General features: G+C 43.2%; 1 protein-coding gene across 1 annotated transcript in view; it reads left to right on the top strand.

The window, feature by feature from the left end:
* The window catches only part of sh3gl1b (SH3-domain GRB2-like 1b), a 127,178-nt gene that overhangs the window by 64,588 nt on the left and 47,378 nt on the right, over positions 1-15,212 (top strand). Inside the window, exons 2-3 of the mRNA XM_078555698.1 lie at positions 645-713; positions 7,062-7,134. Coding sequence (XP_078411824.1) covers positions 645-713; positions 7,062-7,134 — 142 coding nt within the window. The remainder of the gene's footprint in view (positions 1-644; positions 714-7,061; positions 7,135-15,212) is intronic.

The following is a 15,212-nucleotide window of genomic DNA, read 5'->3' as shown; positions in this document are numbered from 1 at the left end:
TAAACCAACAACTATAGAATGGAGAATTTTCCAGATCCTGTTTGCAGTACACCTAGCTTCAAGCAAATGCAAATTTGATCTTGTGGACTTCTTGTATCTCTGGATTCTGGTTCAAAAGAATTTACTAAAGATATTCATATCTTTGAAACATGATCTTTCTCCATATGACTGGAAGCATGATGTTCATCGATGTTCATATTTATTTTCTGTGCAGCTGAGCCCTGTTAGATTATGTGGTCAACCTATGGACTTCCAAGAGCCTTTCAATGTTGGCCCTCATTGAAGCTCATCGAATAAACAAATTATTGACCTGGTTAGGAAATTTGTTGAGTTGCAGAAGACCAAGGATAGGGATAATGAAGAGGCAGTTCAGTTGACAGATTCACCTTAGGGCAGACCACTGTACATAACTTGCATTATACTCAAACCATGTGATCAGAGCCATTGCCACAGAACATCTGCTAATCTAACTTGAGACAACTGTTGGACCACAAAAAAAATCAGACACCCTATCTAATTGCTGTAAGGCTTCAAGAGTTTTATAATGTTGGTATGATGGTGATGTGGCACGGCATAGGGTCCTGTAAGTTCTGATACAATTTCTTATTTTGCAAGTTCATGTGATTTTGTTTTGTTTTCCCTAGCTTGTCAGTGAAAAAGTTGGTGGCGCAGAAGGAACCAAGCTTGATGAAGACTTCAAAGAGATGGAGCGGGTAGGTGAATTACTGGACTTGCTTAAAATCAATCATGATTGGGGTGGAAAAAATGGCACCCAAAATATGGCAGAGGGGCCATTTGTTGTCTCACTGTCTCTCCCTCTGTCACCCCGATCATTCTTGGTGGATTTTCTGTCCCATGTATATCTGGGTTTGTACAGCTATGGGATGTTGACAGAGTTAAGATTTGATGCTAACGTAAGATGTAGGAGCAGGAGTAGACCATACGACACCTGGAGGCTGCTCCACCATTTAATACAATCATGGCTGATCTTCTGCCTCACTCTCCAAATCCCTTTCTTCCTTCTGAGTGACTAAAAATCTGACTTTCTCGACCTTAAGCATATTCAATGATGGAATTGTCTCTAGGGTAGAGAATTCCAATGATTCACAATCCTTTGAATAAAGAAATTTCTCCTCATCTCAATCCTAAATAATCAGTCCTTTATCCTGATACTGTGTCGCCATGTTCTAGATTCTCCAGCCAGGGAAAGAATCTGTGTCAACCCTGTCAAGCCCCTTCAGAATCTTGTATGTTTTGATGAAATCACCTTGCATTGGTCTAAACTTCAGAGAATATACAACCAGTTTACTCAGCCTCTGTCATAGGACAACACTTGTACCCCAGGAATCAATCCAGTGAACCTTCCCTCTTCTGCCTCTAAAGTAAGTATATCCTTCCTTGGGTAGGATACCAAAACTGCGCACAGTACTCCCGGTGTTGTCTCACTAAAGCCTTGTAGAATTGTAGCAAGGCTCTCTTATTCTGGTACTCCGATCTCCTTGGACAAAGGACAAAGGCCAACAAACCATTTGCCTTCATAGTTGTTTGCTGTACCTGCATGCTAACTTTGTGTTCCTTGTATGCGTACACCCAAGTGCCTCTAAACATCAACATTTACAGGTTTCACACCTTTTCAAATATACTCAGCTTTTTCTATTCTTACCTCCAATGAATAACCTCATGCTTTCCCACATTACACTCCATCTGCCACCTTGTTGCCCTCTCACTTAACCTGTCTATATCTCTTTGCAACCTCTTTCTGTTCTCCTTACAACTTAGATTCCCACCTATCTTTGTATCATCAACAAACATCGATATTTACAAACTCTCGGTCTCTTTGCCTAAGTCATTAATATAGATTGTAAATAGCCGAGGCCCCAGCACTGACCCTTGCGGCCTCCATCAGTAATTACCTGCTGACTTGATAATGCCCTGTTTATCCCTACACTTTGCTTCCTGCCTGTTAACCGATCCTCTAACCATGCTGCTAAATTCCTCCAACTTCTATAGCCTCTCTCCCTTGTTATCAACTAAATGCTGCCTGGAGGTTTGGTTTGCTTCCTTACAGCAAACAAAAGTATCTTCAACTGAACTATTAGAGTTGTTTCACCTTCCTGTGGGGAAGTGCCTGACCTCCACTTGACAGATTTATGGTTTGAATTCAGGACTCACTGTACTAAGGGAACCCATATCACAGCCCCATGTTGATTATTCTGTGATGCAGAATGCTGCAATACTTCCAAAGCCCTTGAGCAAGACATTAGTCAGCATTGTAGCCACTGATAAAAATGCTTTCACACAATACTCTGCACCATCTAGTTTTGTCATTTGATCTATTTTGCTACTAATGCAACATAGTCTTCTATTGCCTTGGTAATGTTTACTGATCAAGCCACTGATTAATTTGGGTTTACAGTTCTGATGGGGGCCTTGCTAAATATGTTGGGGAGCAGATAGGAAATAGCATCAGTTTTTCTCACTCCACTGAGACTTACTTGGCCGTCCCCTACGATCTGAGGATTGTTGTAAATCACTTGACTTTGGCTAATGTGCTGCATATTACCACAAAGCTAGTATATATTAAGTCACAGATTAAAGGTTGAATCTTTTACAACAATATTAAAATCTTATTATGTTTTACAAAGACACCAGTATGCTCAGAGTATCTAAACTCAATGAAGAAATTTCAACATCATACCCTTTTGCCTCCTACTTCTAAATTGCAGATGCCAGTTGCCATTTGTGTTGATATCAGATGTGATTCAACAACTTTGAACAGGCTAAGTTGAATCTGAGCCCTTCCTGATCTGTATTACTTGTATGCCAATGTTAACCGCTTAGGTAATTGCTGGATTAGTTGCCTTGTGTGGCCAGGAATTATGCCTTTAGTGGTGGGGCAAGTGGCAGGGGGAAGATGCAGAAGTGTCCAGAGTCAAATGAATGAAGAGTTTAGAGGAGTTCTATTGCTAATGGAGTCTACAGAAATGTGATGCAACAAGACCATGAATAGTTCTAAACCAAAGGGTGAAAGTTTAAGTTTGAAGCATTGGGAATCTAATGTAAGACAGTGAGGACAGAAGTAATAGGTTAGGGAGAACTTGTTGTATTTTGCAGAGATTTGGATGAGTTGTAATCTATCAACTATCTTGAATCTAGTATTGTGCAACGAGGCAGGATTAATAAATAATGTCATAAAAGACCTCTGGGAAATAGTGATCACAATACCATTGAATTCCATGGTAAGCTTGAAAGTGACACTCCATTTACAAACAAGAATCCAAGATAATTACATAGGTGTATGGGAGATCTGCTTAAGGTTGATTGGGTAAATAGACTGAAAGGCATGGCGATAAATGAACAGTGGGAAACTGAAACAAAAATACATTGCATTGAAAAACAAAACTCAGCAAGAAAGACCCATCCATGGTTCACTCAGGAACACAGGGATAATATTAGATTAATATAAGAGGCTTATAATGTTTCAAAGAACAGTAGCAAGCCTGAAGACTGGGAGTATTTTAGAAATGAGCAAAGGGGCACTAAAAATTGATAAAGGAAAAAAAAGAATGGGAGTAAACTAGCAGAAATATAAAAACAAATTCTAAGAGCTTTTATAAGTATGTCAAAAGGAAGAGAGTAGCTAAAGTAAACCATGACCCTTTAGAAGCAGAGAGAGAAGAAATTATCATAGGGAATGCGGAAGTGGCAGAGACATTGAACAAATATTTTGTCTACCTTCACAGTAGAAGATACAAGTTGCATACAGAAATAGAGGCTAGCTCAGGGCTTAAAAAAGTGAGAAAATTAAGGTAATTAATATCAGCAGAGAAAAAGTAATGGAGAAGCTAAACTTGAGGGACTAAAATCTGACAAATCCCCTCATGACCTACATCCTAGGGTTCTAAGAGAGATAGCTGCAGAGGTAGCAGATTCGCTAGCTATGATTTTCCAAAATTCCTTAGATTCTGGAATGGTCCCATCAGATTGGAAGTTGGCAAATATGGTAAGTTGGCAAAAAGTGATGGTAACATAACTTTTCAAGAAAGGAGGGAGAGAGAAAATGGGGAACTGCTGGTCAGTTAGCTTAACACCAGTGGTTGGGTAAATGCTGGAATCTATGATCAAGGAAGTCTTAACAATGCACTTAGAAAAGTAAGTTGGAACAAGTCAACATTGTTTTACAAAAGGAAATCCTGTTTGGCAAATTTATTCAATTTTTTTTTTGAGGATGTACCTAGTAATGTAGATAACGGTGAGCCAGTAGATGTGGTAGACCTAGATTTCCAAAAGGCATCCAATAAGATTCCATACAAAAGGTTAATTGGCAAGATGAGGGCTCATGGAGTTAGCCATAATATATTAGCATGGATGGAGAATTGGTTAACAAACAGGAGGCAGAGAGTGGCCATAAATGGACATTTTCAAATTGGCAGGCTGTGACTCGTGGAATGCCACAAGGATCAGTGCTGGGCCCTCGGCTATTTGCAATCTATAATTATTATCTATATTAATGACTTGGATGAAGAGACAGAGTAATGTATCCAAGTTTTCTGACAATGCAGTCATATGGGAAGGTAAACTGTGGGGAGGACACACACTGCAAAGAGATGTAGACAGATTAAGTGAGTGGGCATCACGTTGACAGATGGAGTATAAAGTGGGGAAGTGTGAAGTTATTTCACTTTGATTGTAAGAATAGAAAGGCAGAATATTTTTTTAAAAGTCTGAAACTTGTAAATGTGGATTTACAGAGTGTGTGCTCGTACAAGGAATGCAGAAAGTTGGCCATCAGGTACAGCAAGCAATTAAGAAGGCAAATAGCATGTTGGCCTTTTATTGCAAGGGGATTGGAGTACAGGAATGTGCAGGGCTTTTTATGCAGTTTTGGTCTCTATATTTAAGGAAGAATATCCTTGCATTAGGAAGGGTACAATGAAGGTTCACTCGATAAGCCAACCTGCCCATCCTAGGAACCAATGATGGGAGGCTCAGTAAATTGGACCTATATTCCCTGGAGAATGCGAGGCAATCTCATTGGAACTTACAAAATTCTGAATTGCCTTGATACGATAGACGTGGAGAGATTGTTTCAGCTGGTCAGGAAATCAGAAACATGGGGGCATGGTCTTGGGATAAAAAGCCGATCATTTAGGACTGAAATAAGGAGAAATTACTTCACTCGAAGGGTTGTGAATCTTTGGAATACGCCCAGAGGATTGTGGCTGCTCCATCACTGAATACATTTAAGGCTAGGGTAAACAGCTCTTTAGGAATTGAGCGATATGGAGAATGGGCAGAATAGTCGAGTTGAGCCCAAGGTCAACCATGATCATATTGAATGATGGCAGATCAGGCTCGATGGGCTGTATGGTCTACTCCTCCTATTTCTTGTGTTCTTGTGTACCAAGAATGGAGAATGAATGGCCAGCCAGGGGAATATTGGAATAGTCATGTCTGGAAATAACAAAGGCAGGAATTAGGGTTTCATGTGAACTAGGTAACATAGAGACAGGCGATTAGGTGTTCTTGTGATGCAGCGAATATGTGGTCCGAAGCTCAGCCTGGAGTCCGATAGGATGACAAATGTGTGGACAGTCTGTTTCAGCCTTAGTGATGGGAAAAAGGGATGGAATCAGAATTTTGTTTGGAGCCGGAGGAAATTGCAGCTCATCTAAGATTGGATGTCAGATGAGTAAAACGGCAACATAGAGGTCGCAGGCCGTTTGGAACAGTTAGTGAAGAGGAGTTGACGGCGACAGCGCATACATATGGAAGCGAACCCCATTTCTGTAGATGGTGTCACCACGGGGTAGCTCATGGAGGAGAAAGAGGAGGTGGCAAAGGATAGACCCTTGAGAAACTTTAGAGCTAATGTCATTGGATGTGAACACAAATCACTGGTGCTATTGTTTTGGCTACGTTTGGGTAGATAGGAGTGGACCACGTGAGGGCCATTGCACTGAACAGGACAAGGGATCTGTGCTGGAGGAAGGTGGTGTGCTCGATCAGTTAAAGGCTGCATTGACTATATCTGTACCTTGAAATTTTGCTATATGAAGATTAGCACATAGACATTGTTAGAGGTATGAACCTGTTCAAAAAAACAGGTTGGCACATTCATTTGATGAATATACAGTGTTTCACTATGGAAAGATTAGCATGTAATTTCATTGTAGCCTTAGATGAAAAATGCATTAAATACACCACCTAAACACAGTTAATGTCCCTTACTACCTTTACTCATCCTCCATCTGGAATGCTCCCTCATGACACCATGACAAGGAAATTTCCAAGGACAGACCATCATTTTCCTGCTTCCAAAGCTTTTTCATACTAGCCTGTTAAATAATCATTGTTCTCATCACTTGCACCAGTTATTTCAAATATTCCTTATAAATATGAATGACTCAATAACTTAATGTGCAACAGTTGCCAAGCAACAATGCTTTAACACAATTAGAAACCATTATAGTACTCACTCACATTCACTTATCAGCAACCAGTGCACATGACCCTGAACCATTATTTCAAAAACGTATTTTTCCAATTCTAGCGCCATCATGCTAGAAGGATCAGAATTTTTCCTGTAGTATGGTTCTGTGGTAGCTGCAGCATTCTAGCAATTTGCCAACATGGCCATTATTCATGCTTGAGTCTGGGCTTTGTGTTGGTGGGCAATTTCTGGGGCTATCACTACCCTTGCCAATTCCAACCTCCTCATTGACTATTACCTCAGATTCAACCAGACCGCTTGCAACCTTGGGCTCCTATTCGATATAGAGCTTTTCACCCCATATCTTCTTTATTCAAAAAAAAAAGCCTACTTCACTTCCATCAATAACTATTTCCCTACCTTAGCTGTGTCTGCTAATGAATGTCTCATCTAGATTTATGACACCTCCCGACTCAGCTATTCCAATACTCTTTTAGCAGGCCTCTCATTCTGCACTGTTTTAAGACCCCACTTTACCCAAAATTCTCCTGCCAGTTCTTGTACTGTTTTCTCATGACTCCTGTCCTTGGTGACCAATTTTGGTAATGCTTCTGTTATTTGGTTTCAGAAAGTGGATATTACCAGCAAAGCTGTGGCTGATGTCCTGACAAAAACCACAGAGTACCTTCAGCCAAATCCAGGTAAAGATTTTCTGAAATGTTAAGATGTAAGTGATATACAACCTTAAGTTAACCAGGCATGTTTGGTGTTCCTTTTTTCAGCATTTTCCCTATCTGCTTTTCAAAATAAAATTTCTGAAGAAAATTTTTTGTGACAGGCTATAGTGCCAATACAGGGAGGGAAGTCGACCCCTCCTCTGCTGACTCCTTTTCTAATTCAGAGTATTGTGGATTGGTACCAAGCAGAGATTAAGTGCTTCTCCATAAGGAGAGATTGAATGCCTGAGAGGGGGTGCCTGGACCATATTTGTATGCATGTTAGCAGAAACCCCACTGTTCCTGCTAAGTTGTAAACACAGCATGCTACCTACTCCTCATCCTCTCTGTATTGTCATTGCGTTGAAATCTAGAGTCCTGCAGCCACCCACTGCTTTAACTTATCTTGCCTCAGGCTGCCAAAACCATGGGCTTCTCGACTTCATCAGACTAAATCTTGCTGGCTGCATGCTTTTAACATTCAAGCTAGATGTTACCTCATCACAAATTTTGATTACCTTTTGTTTTTTACATTTTCTTTTCAGCCTTGGTATCCTGCACTGTCTCTCAAATGATCAGATTGCTTGTCTGACATCCATTACCAGATGAGCAGAAATTTTCTCCAATTAAATATTGAGAATACTGAAGCAATTGTCTTCAGTCCCTGCTACAAATGCTGTTTCCTAGCCACTGACTTCACCCCTCTCCCTGGCAACTGTCTGAGGCTGAACCCGACTGTTCATATTTGGTGTTATATTTGATCCTGAGATGAGCTTCCGAGCACATATCTGTGCCATCGTCAAGACCAACTATTTCCACCTCCTTGATATCCGACTCTGCCCTGCCTCAGTTCATCCACTGCTGAAACCCTCATCCATGCCTTTGTTTCCTCTGGACTTGACTATTCCAACGCACTACTGGCCAGCCCCCCACATTCTATCCTCCCTGTAAACTTGAGTCATACAAATCTCTGCTGCCTGTGTCCTTATTTGCACCAAACCCCATTCACCAATGATTCCTATACTTACTGACCTATATGGGTTCCCAGTTCAAAGAAGCCTTGCAGTTGTTATGAATACGGCAGGTAGTGTTTGCTGACCAAACCCACAAGGGAAACTGGGCCACGCTATCGCAATTTTGCAAATTGTAGTTACTACAAGAAGGCTTGTGCACTGAAGTCAGAAGCAGTGAGTCCACTACCACCTTTAGAGATTTTAAAGATTAATTTAAAGCATTTATTAACAAAAGAAGAACAAATTAAAACACACAAGATTACAGTTACACAGTTATAATCATTCCCAAAATTTCTACTTAACCAAACTCCCAAATACACACCCCCTCTAAGGCAACAGCCCAAATATATTCCAAATTTATAAGGTCATCCAACAATTTACCACAACCACCCACTGGACAATGGACTTCCAAAGGCTTTAACTCAACTTTGGTTGCTGGAACAGCAAACTTCTGCAGGGTGACTAGAGGCTTTGTTCCCCAAGTCTGTTTCACACAGTCACCTTTCAAGATCTCACATGGCCACACATCGCACAGCCTTCCATCCTCCTTTAAATATATTTTATCCCTTTTGATTTGTAAATCCCATTGTTTCCACTTGTCTTTAGAAGTTACTTTCCCAGAATATAAAAATCTTTCATGTTATCATTATAGCCAGCACTTTTGAGGAAAATCAACGTAATAATCTTGCCTTATTTACCTTGCCAGTTGTAAACATGTTCCACTAAGATAAAGGCAAAATACTGCGGATGCCTGAAACCTGAAATAAAAACAGAAAATGCTGGAAAAGCTCTGCAGGCCTGACAACATCTGTGGATAGAGAAACATAGTTGAAGCTTTGAGTCCTTATGACAAAGGGTCTTCTTCTGAAGTGTCATATAGACTCGAAATGTGAACTCTGTTTCTATATCTACAGATGCTGTCAGATTTGCTGAGTTTTTCCAGCATTTTCTGTTTTTGTTATAAACATGTTCCATGCCCCTTTGAAAATCAAACATTTATCCACTTATCTGAAAATGCAAATTTTATTCACACTGCCTCTGCTGAGACTTCACTCTGGCATTTCTTATCTCCATTTCAAGCGTTGTTTTACACCCTCACTTCTTTGATAACTTAAACTTTGCAGTCTAATCATCTCTAGCTTAATTAACTTAACCACACACACATACAAACATAAACCTGCTTTAAAATATCCCACAATTATATTAGGAAAAATGTGATAATGTATCAAGAAATTTATATAGTACCTTTCACAACAACCCGATGTCCCGAAACACTTTACAGACCGTGGAAGTGTGGGGAAAGAGTGGGAGTATAGCGGTGAGATAGAGGATCAGCCAAGATCATATTGAATGGCGGAGCAGATTCGAAGGGACGAATGACTTACTCCTCCTATTTTCTATGTTTTCATGCTTAGTCATTGTTGTAATTTGGGTTAAGCAATTTTAAAATTCTTATCCTTGTTTACAAATTCCTCCATGGTCTTATCCTCCTCCCCATTACTCCAGTTCCACAGCCCTCCGATATATCTGCGGTCCTCTAATTCTGGCATCTTGAGCATCCCTTATTTTAATTGCTTCACTGTTGGTGGCTATGCCTTCAGCTGCCATTATTATTCTCGAGTCCCTGTGATGATCAGTAAAGGGATTGCCAATGGGCAACACATGAGCAGTGTAAAGCAATGCAATCAAGGATGTTGAATTGAATTGTGTTTTTTATAGAGACTAGACTAAATACCAAAATTGTCTTTTTTACTGCAATTTCTCAAGTCTCAGAAAAATATTTTAGTGCGGCCTCAAAAACAATTCAAAATTGGTCAATACCTATACAAGTGTAGGAATTCAAATAATAGCTTACAGCTGTCAATTGGCTTTTACCTTTGGGAATCTCTACAATTGGAATTGACTAGTAAACAACCCAGTTCTTTCAGATTCCCCATGCTGTTAATATAATTGTGCGCATAAAAGTCGCAGTTTGGGCGGTTGATTTTTTTGGTATTCCAGAATTTGTTTGAAGTGCTCCAGGCTGTTACTGGTTCCTTGTTAACTTTGTGCTTTATAAATACCAAGCTAAAAATTATTTCTTACATATGTCAGCCTACAGATATAATCTTTTTGAATTGTATGTGCTCCTTTATCATAAAAAAAAGACATGGAATCGTCCTAAATTTGCACTAAGTGCGGTACAGGGTGGGTAAGATGACATTTTACCCGCTGGCAGTAATGGCGGCTTTTCACACAGTATCGTCCCAAACCTGCTGCATTAACTATGCATTCCAGGGAAGCACACTGTTTCCAGGGTGGGCAGGCTCTCATTTGATCAACATGCCACCATCTTGCAGCTTCATCACGCTGGGCGCCATATTTGAAGTCCAACCGCGTGCATACATCTCAGTGCTTCCAGCCCATGACTGCTGCACAGAAGACGGGATGGTCCTGAAAGGCATAAAGACTACAGCCCCCAGGCTTCGTGATGCGTACCTCAAGCGCCTTTCGGATGTCGTGGAGGGTGGCCATGATACCCTCTATCCCACTCTGGCCGCAGGAGGGGCAGTGGCATCACCAACCCAGCATGGAGGTGGTGGTCAGTGCCAATGCCCTGCAAAAGAGGACAGCCTTCCAGTGCCGCTACAGGATGAATGGTCTCATCTGTTCCGCCAAGGTAACTCGCTCTTCTCATCATTCTCAACTCATGCACTCGCAAACCCATCACACATCCACAGGGATCTCGCACCTCAAGGGGCAACACCATTAACTCTCTCACACACCCTCACATCTCCATCAGGCTCGCATCCTCTTCTCGTCCATGGCTCCACTCACCACACAATCATTCCATGCAGTGCCATGCTTCCTGCTCTCACACTCTCCATCTGTTACCATGGAGGGGAAGCCTACTTACATCAGCAGGGAGAGGTTCCAGACCAGGAGTTGAGTGGCTCACATTAGGCCCCTCACTCACTTAGAGGAGCATGCCATTGCAGTGACTGGTGAGGACGTGAACCCTGCCTGCGGTAACGCTGAGGTCGACAGCGAACACCTGCCTGAGGATCCTGCACCACACCACGTCGTGTCGTCCCCCCCCCCCCCCCCCCCGCACCACCTCCCCAATGCAACTGAGAGTGCTCATTCTCTTGCTTTTGACTTTGCTGCCATGCACTAATTATCTCTACTTTGGTTCACAGGGAGCTCTGTCAAGTGAGTGACACCCTCAGCCAGCCTGTGTCTCAGCTCCATTCACGTCGTCACCCTCCATCCAAGAGGACATGACCTCCATTGAACAGCTGCAAATAAGCACCCTGGAAGACTGTCACATCGCTTAACCAAACCCTCCACCAGGGCAGAGAGACACATCTCGGTGGAACCAAGATCTAGAGCAGGCTCGGATTCACAATCTGGTGGTCACTGCACAGACATTGTGTCTGCAGCAGGAGGAGGCAGGTTTGGCCGAGTTCCCCCGCACTTGGAGGACCGCTGAGGAAGAGGCATTTGTGAAGTCCAAGTCTGATGGCGAGCCTTCCAACTCATCCTAGATAGTAAACAGAAGGCAGAGGAACATCAAGCAAAGCTGTTGGAAGCCCTCAACGTGGTGGCATGCAAGTTGTAGGAGTGCGTCCGCCTGCTCTCTGATGAAGTGGTGTCCACATTTGCATGTATGGAGGTCTCCATGAGGAGGATGGTGGATGCCATGGTCCAACAGAATGCGGAGATTTGTGCAGACCTGCACTCCCATTGTGGGAGTCATAGATGAGGTCCTGCAGTGACAACATGAGCAGGAAACGGGGCACCTCGACACCCTCCAAGTGCATCTTCCCCTCAAGGAGTCAGGCCAGGGCCCCTGGGCGCCGGAGGGGAGGAGGAGCGTCAGCTGGACACCCCTGGGTTATTCAGTCGGGAATCTTAGAGGCTGCCCTCTCCCTCTGAGTCCCCTTTGCCTGTGAGCTATTCAACCTTGTCCTCTGTCAGTGGAGCAGCCGGCCCATGGAGTGATTCTGGAGGGAGAAGTGTGTGTTTGTGGCGGGGCCTTTCGGAGCCTCGTGCATGCATTCTCTCACACACGTGGATCCTTCCTGTAACACACTCATCTTAATGTCCTGAGAATTTTCAATGCTGCCTGCTGGGGTTTGGTTTCTTTTGTCCATCTGAGCTGACCTGCATCTCCACACATCCAATAATCACACTCCCATGCAACACCTAATCTTGTCCACCACGACTGTCATTTCATTTTCGATTTAGACAGTGTGGTCTGGATTCGCTTTTTGTAAGCTCCCTCATCATTTCCCCAACCCCAGTCACCCATTTCCTTCCCCCCAGCACAATTGACCCCCCTGGCATCACCTTCCATACCTATCAGCCACAACCCTTTTCCTCCGGGGATGTCCAGGTGAACGTGCACGTTCCCTTCCTTCCTGAAAATCCCACCCTCGCCCACGTTCACCTCCCCAACCACCACCTTCCCACCCCCTGGGTCCGTGTCTGCCTCTGTCCCCACCAAACGCCCTCACCACCCATTCTACCACTACTGTTGAACACACCCTACCATCTCACTCTACCCTCGGTCAATCTCGCCATACCTTGATACTACGCCCACCCTCAATTCACTCTCCAAGAGGCAGCCATGGACCCATCAGACCCCTCCCTTGCATATTCACCTGGACATCTCCTGGACCCCTCCCTGCCCCCAGTTGAGCCGTGCTCCTCTCCCCTTAGTCTTCCCCACCCCCGCTTAGTCCCTCCCGCCCCCTTTCTGACTCTCCCCCCCCCCCCAGGCCTTACCTCTTCCTCCAACCTCATCTTCCTCCAGGTTTACTCCTTCCCTCACTTCCCAACTCCTTCACCCTTACTCCCTCCCCTCCCCAAATTCCTTTCCCCCTCTGAACTCCGATCCCCCTCTGACCTCCTTCCCTTACACCTTCCACCCACCCCTTACACCAACCTCCCCAGTTACCGTCACCTCCCCTTGTTATTCCCTCCTCCTTCCCTCCTCCCAACCTCACCCCCCAACACCTCTTCCTCTCTGTCGATTGTAGACCTTCCTCTCCCATACCCTCGACCATCATCCCTTGTGAGCATCAATGGTGACTTTCCAGCTTCCGTGAGCTGCTTCGCAGCAGATCCATGTCCATGAGAATCCACCCAGCATGCCATGCATGTTCGTCCAGTGTGTCGTTGCTGTCGGGCTCCTCGGACGTCCGCAGTGTGAGCAAGACTCTGGCGGTAAGTCCCTACTTCTGTATATCACAGTTGTCAAGACATGTTCTGCACCAGCGTGTTTTCCAGCTGATGTGGGCGGACAATCCAATGGGCGGGGGGTTGGGGGCGGGTGGGGGTGAGCCTTATAATGATATGCCGATATATTACCATGAGGTTCCTGACGGTCCAATGGCGGGGAACATGGCCCGCCATCGGGCTGAGTGGACGATCGCAAACTGGTTCCGTGACGTCATGAAACTGATTTTTGGCCTTCTCGCCATATTGTCTGTTCACTCCACAGAACATGCCCAACGCCAGCGGGCACAGAAAATTCCACCCATGGCGTTAAGTGAAAATTGTCAAGTAAATATGTTTCCCATTTGCATGAGTAACTTTTTTTTAAATTAGAAAAGGGTCATGGCATAAGTTGAGGTATGTTACCCAGGAGCTTTTTGCTGAACAATATAATTAAAGGTGAAAAGCAGTCTATTTGGAGCGATCTTCGCAATTGCACACCGGTGTGGATTCAACGTAACAACGGCTAGTTCACAATACACAGTGAGAACTCGGCCATTGTCAAACGTACTTGTTTCAATTGAGGTTTGCTGCTTGAACGACTTACAATTACAATTGCTTCTGCAATTTATTGTGCTATACTCATCTGTGTGGATGCCAAAAATGCTAAATTGTTCCATTCTTGGGAAGGAACAAATTTAACCTGACCAAAAAATTTAAGAATAATTTAAAATTATTCTTTCATTTGTGTTTGTGTTAATTGATTTCTGGTTGGAGCAGACATGAGTGTGACAAATGATCTCTGTACCTCTGAGCCTGGGGGAGAAAATCAGCCAGCATTTCCGTTCCTAATCACTACCCAGTTACTCCTGCTGCAAAGTGCACGTGTGGACGGAACTGGGCTCAACTGTGGTGTCCTATGGATGAATAGCCTATCAACAGTTGCTGTCAAGCCTTGCACATGAAAAGTAATTAATTATCAGGAATGGTACTTGAGGATTACTTTATGATAAAGGAACATATACAATTCAAAAAGGTGATATTGTATTATAGACCGCCCAATAGTCAGAGAGAATTGGAGGAGCAAATCTGTAGAGAGATAGCAGACCGATGTAAGAAACAGAAAGTTGTGATAGTAGGAGATTTTAACTTTCCACATATTGACTGGGACTCCCATATTGTAAAAGGGCTGGATGGCTTGGAGTTTGTCAAATGTGTTCAGGAATGTTTTCTAAATCAATATATAGAGGTACCAACGAGAGAGGATGCAATACTTGATCTCCTATTAGGGAACCAGACAGGTCAGGTGACAGAAGTATGTGTAGGTGAACATTTTGGGTCCAATGACCACAATGTCATTAGTTTTAAGCTAATTATGGATAAGGATAGGTCTGGTCCTCTAGTTGAGATTCTAAATTGGAGAAAGGCCAATTTTGTGGAAATGAGAAAGGATCTAGGAAGAGTGGATTGGGATAAGTTGTTTTCTGGCAAGGATGTGTTCAGTAAGTGGAAGGCATTCAAAGGCGAAATTTTGAGAGTGCAGAGTTTGCATGTTCCTGTCAGGATCAAAGGCAAAGTTAACAGGCATATGGAACCTTGGTTTTCAAGGGATATTGGAGATCTAGTTAAGAAGAAGAGAGAGGTGTATAGCAGGTATAGGCAACAAGGAGCAAATGAGGTACTTGTAGAGTATAGAAAATGTAAGAAAATACTAAAAAAGGAAATCAGGAAGGCAAAAAGAAGACATGAGGTTGCTTTGGCAAATAATGTGAAGGTAAACCCGAAGGGTTTCTACAAGTATATTAAGAGTAAAAGGATAGTAAGGGACACAATTGGTCCCCTTGAAGA

Source organism: Cetorhinus maximus, chromosome 13 (assembly GCF_964194155.1).
Source record: "Cetorhinus maximus chromosome 13, sCetMax3.hap1.1, whole genome shotgun sequence".
NCBI classification, from domain to species: domain Eukaryota; kingdom Metazoa; phylum Chordata; class Chondrichthyes; order Lamniformes; family Cetorhinidae; genus Cetorhinus; species Cetorhinus maximus.
This window is presented reverse-complemented; position numbering and strand designations above follow the sequence as displayed.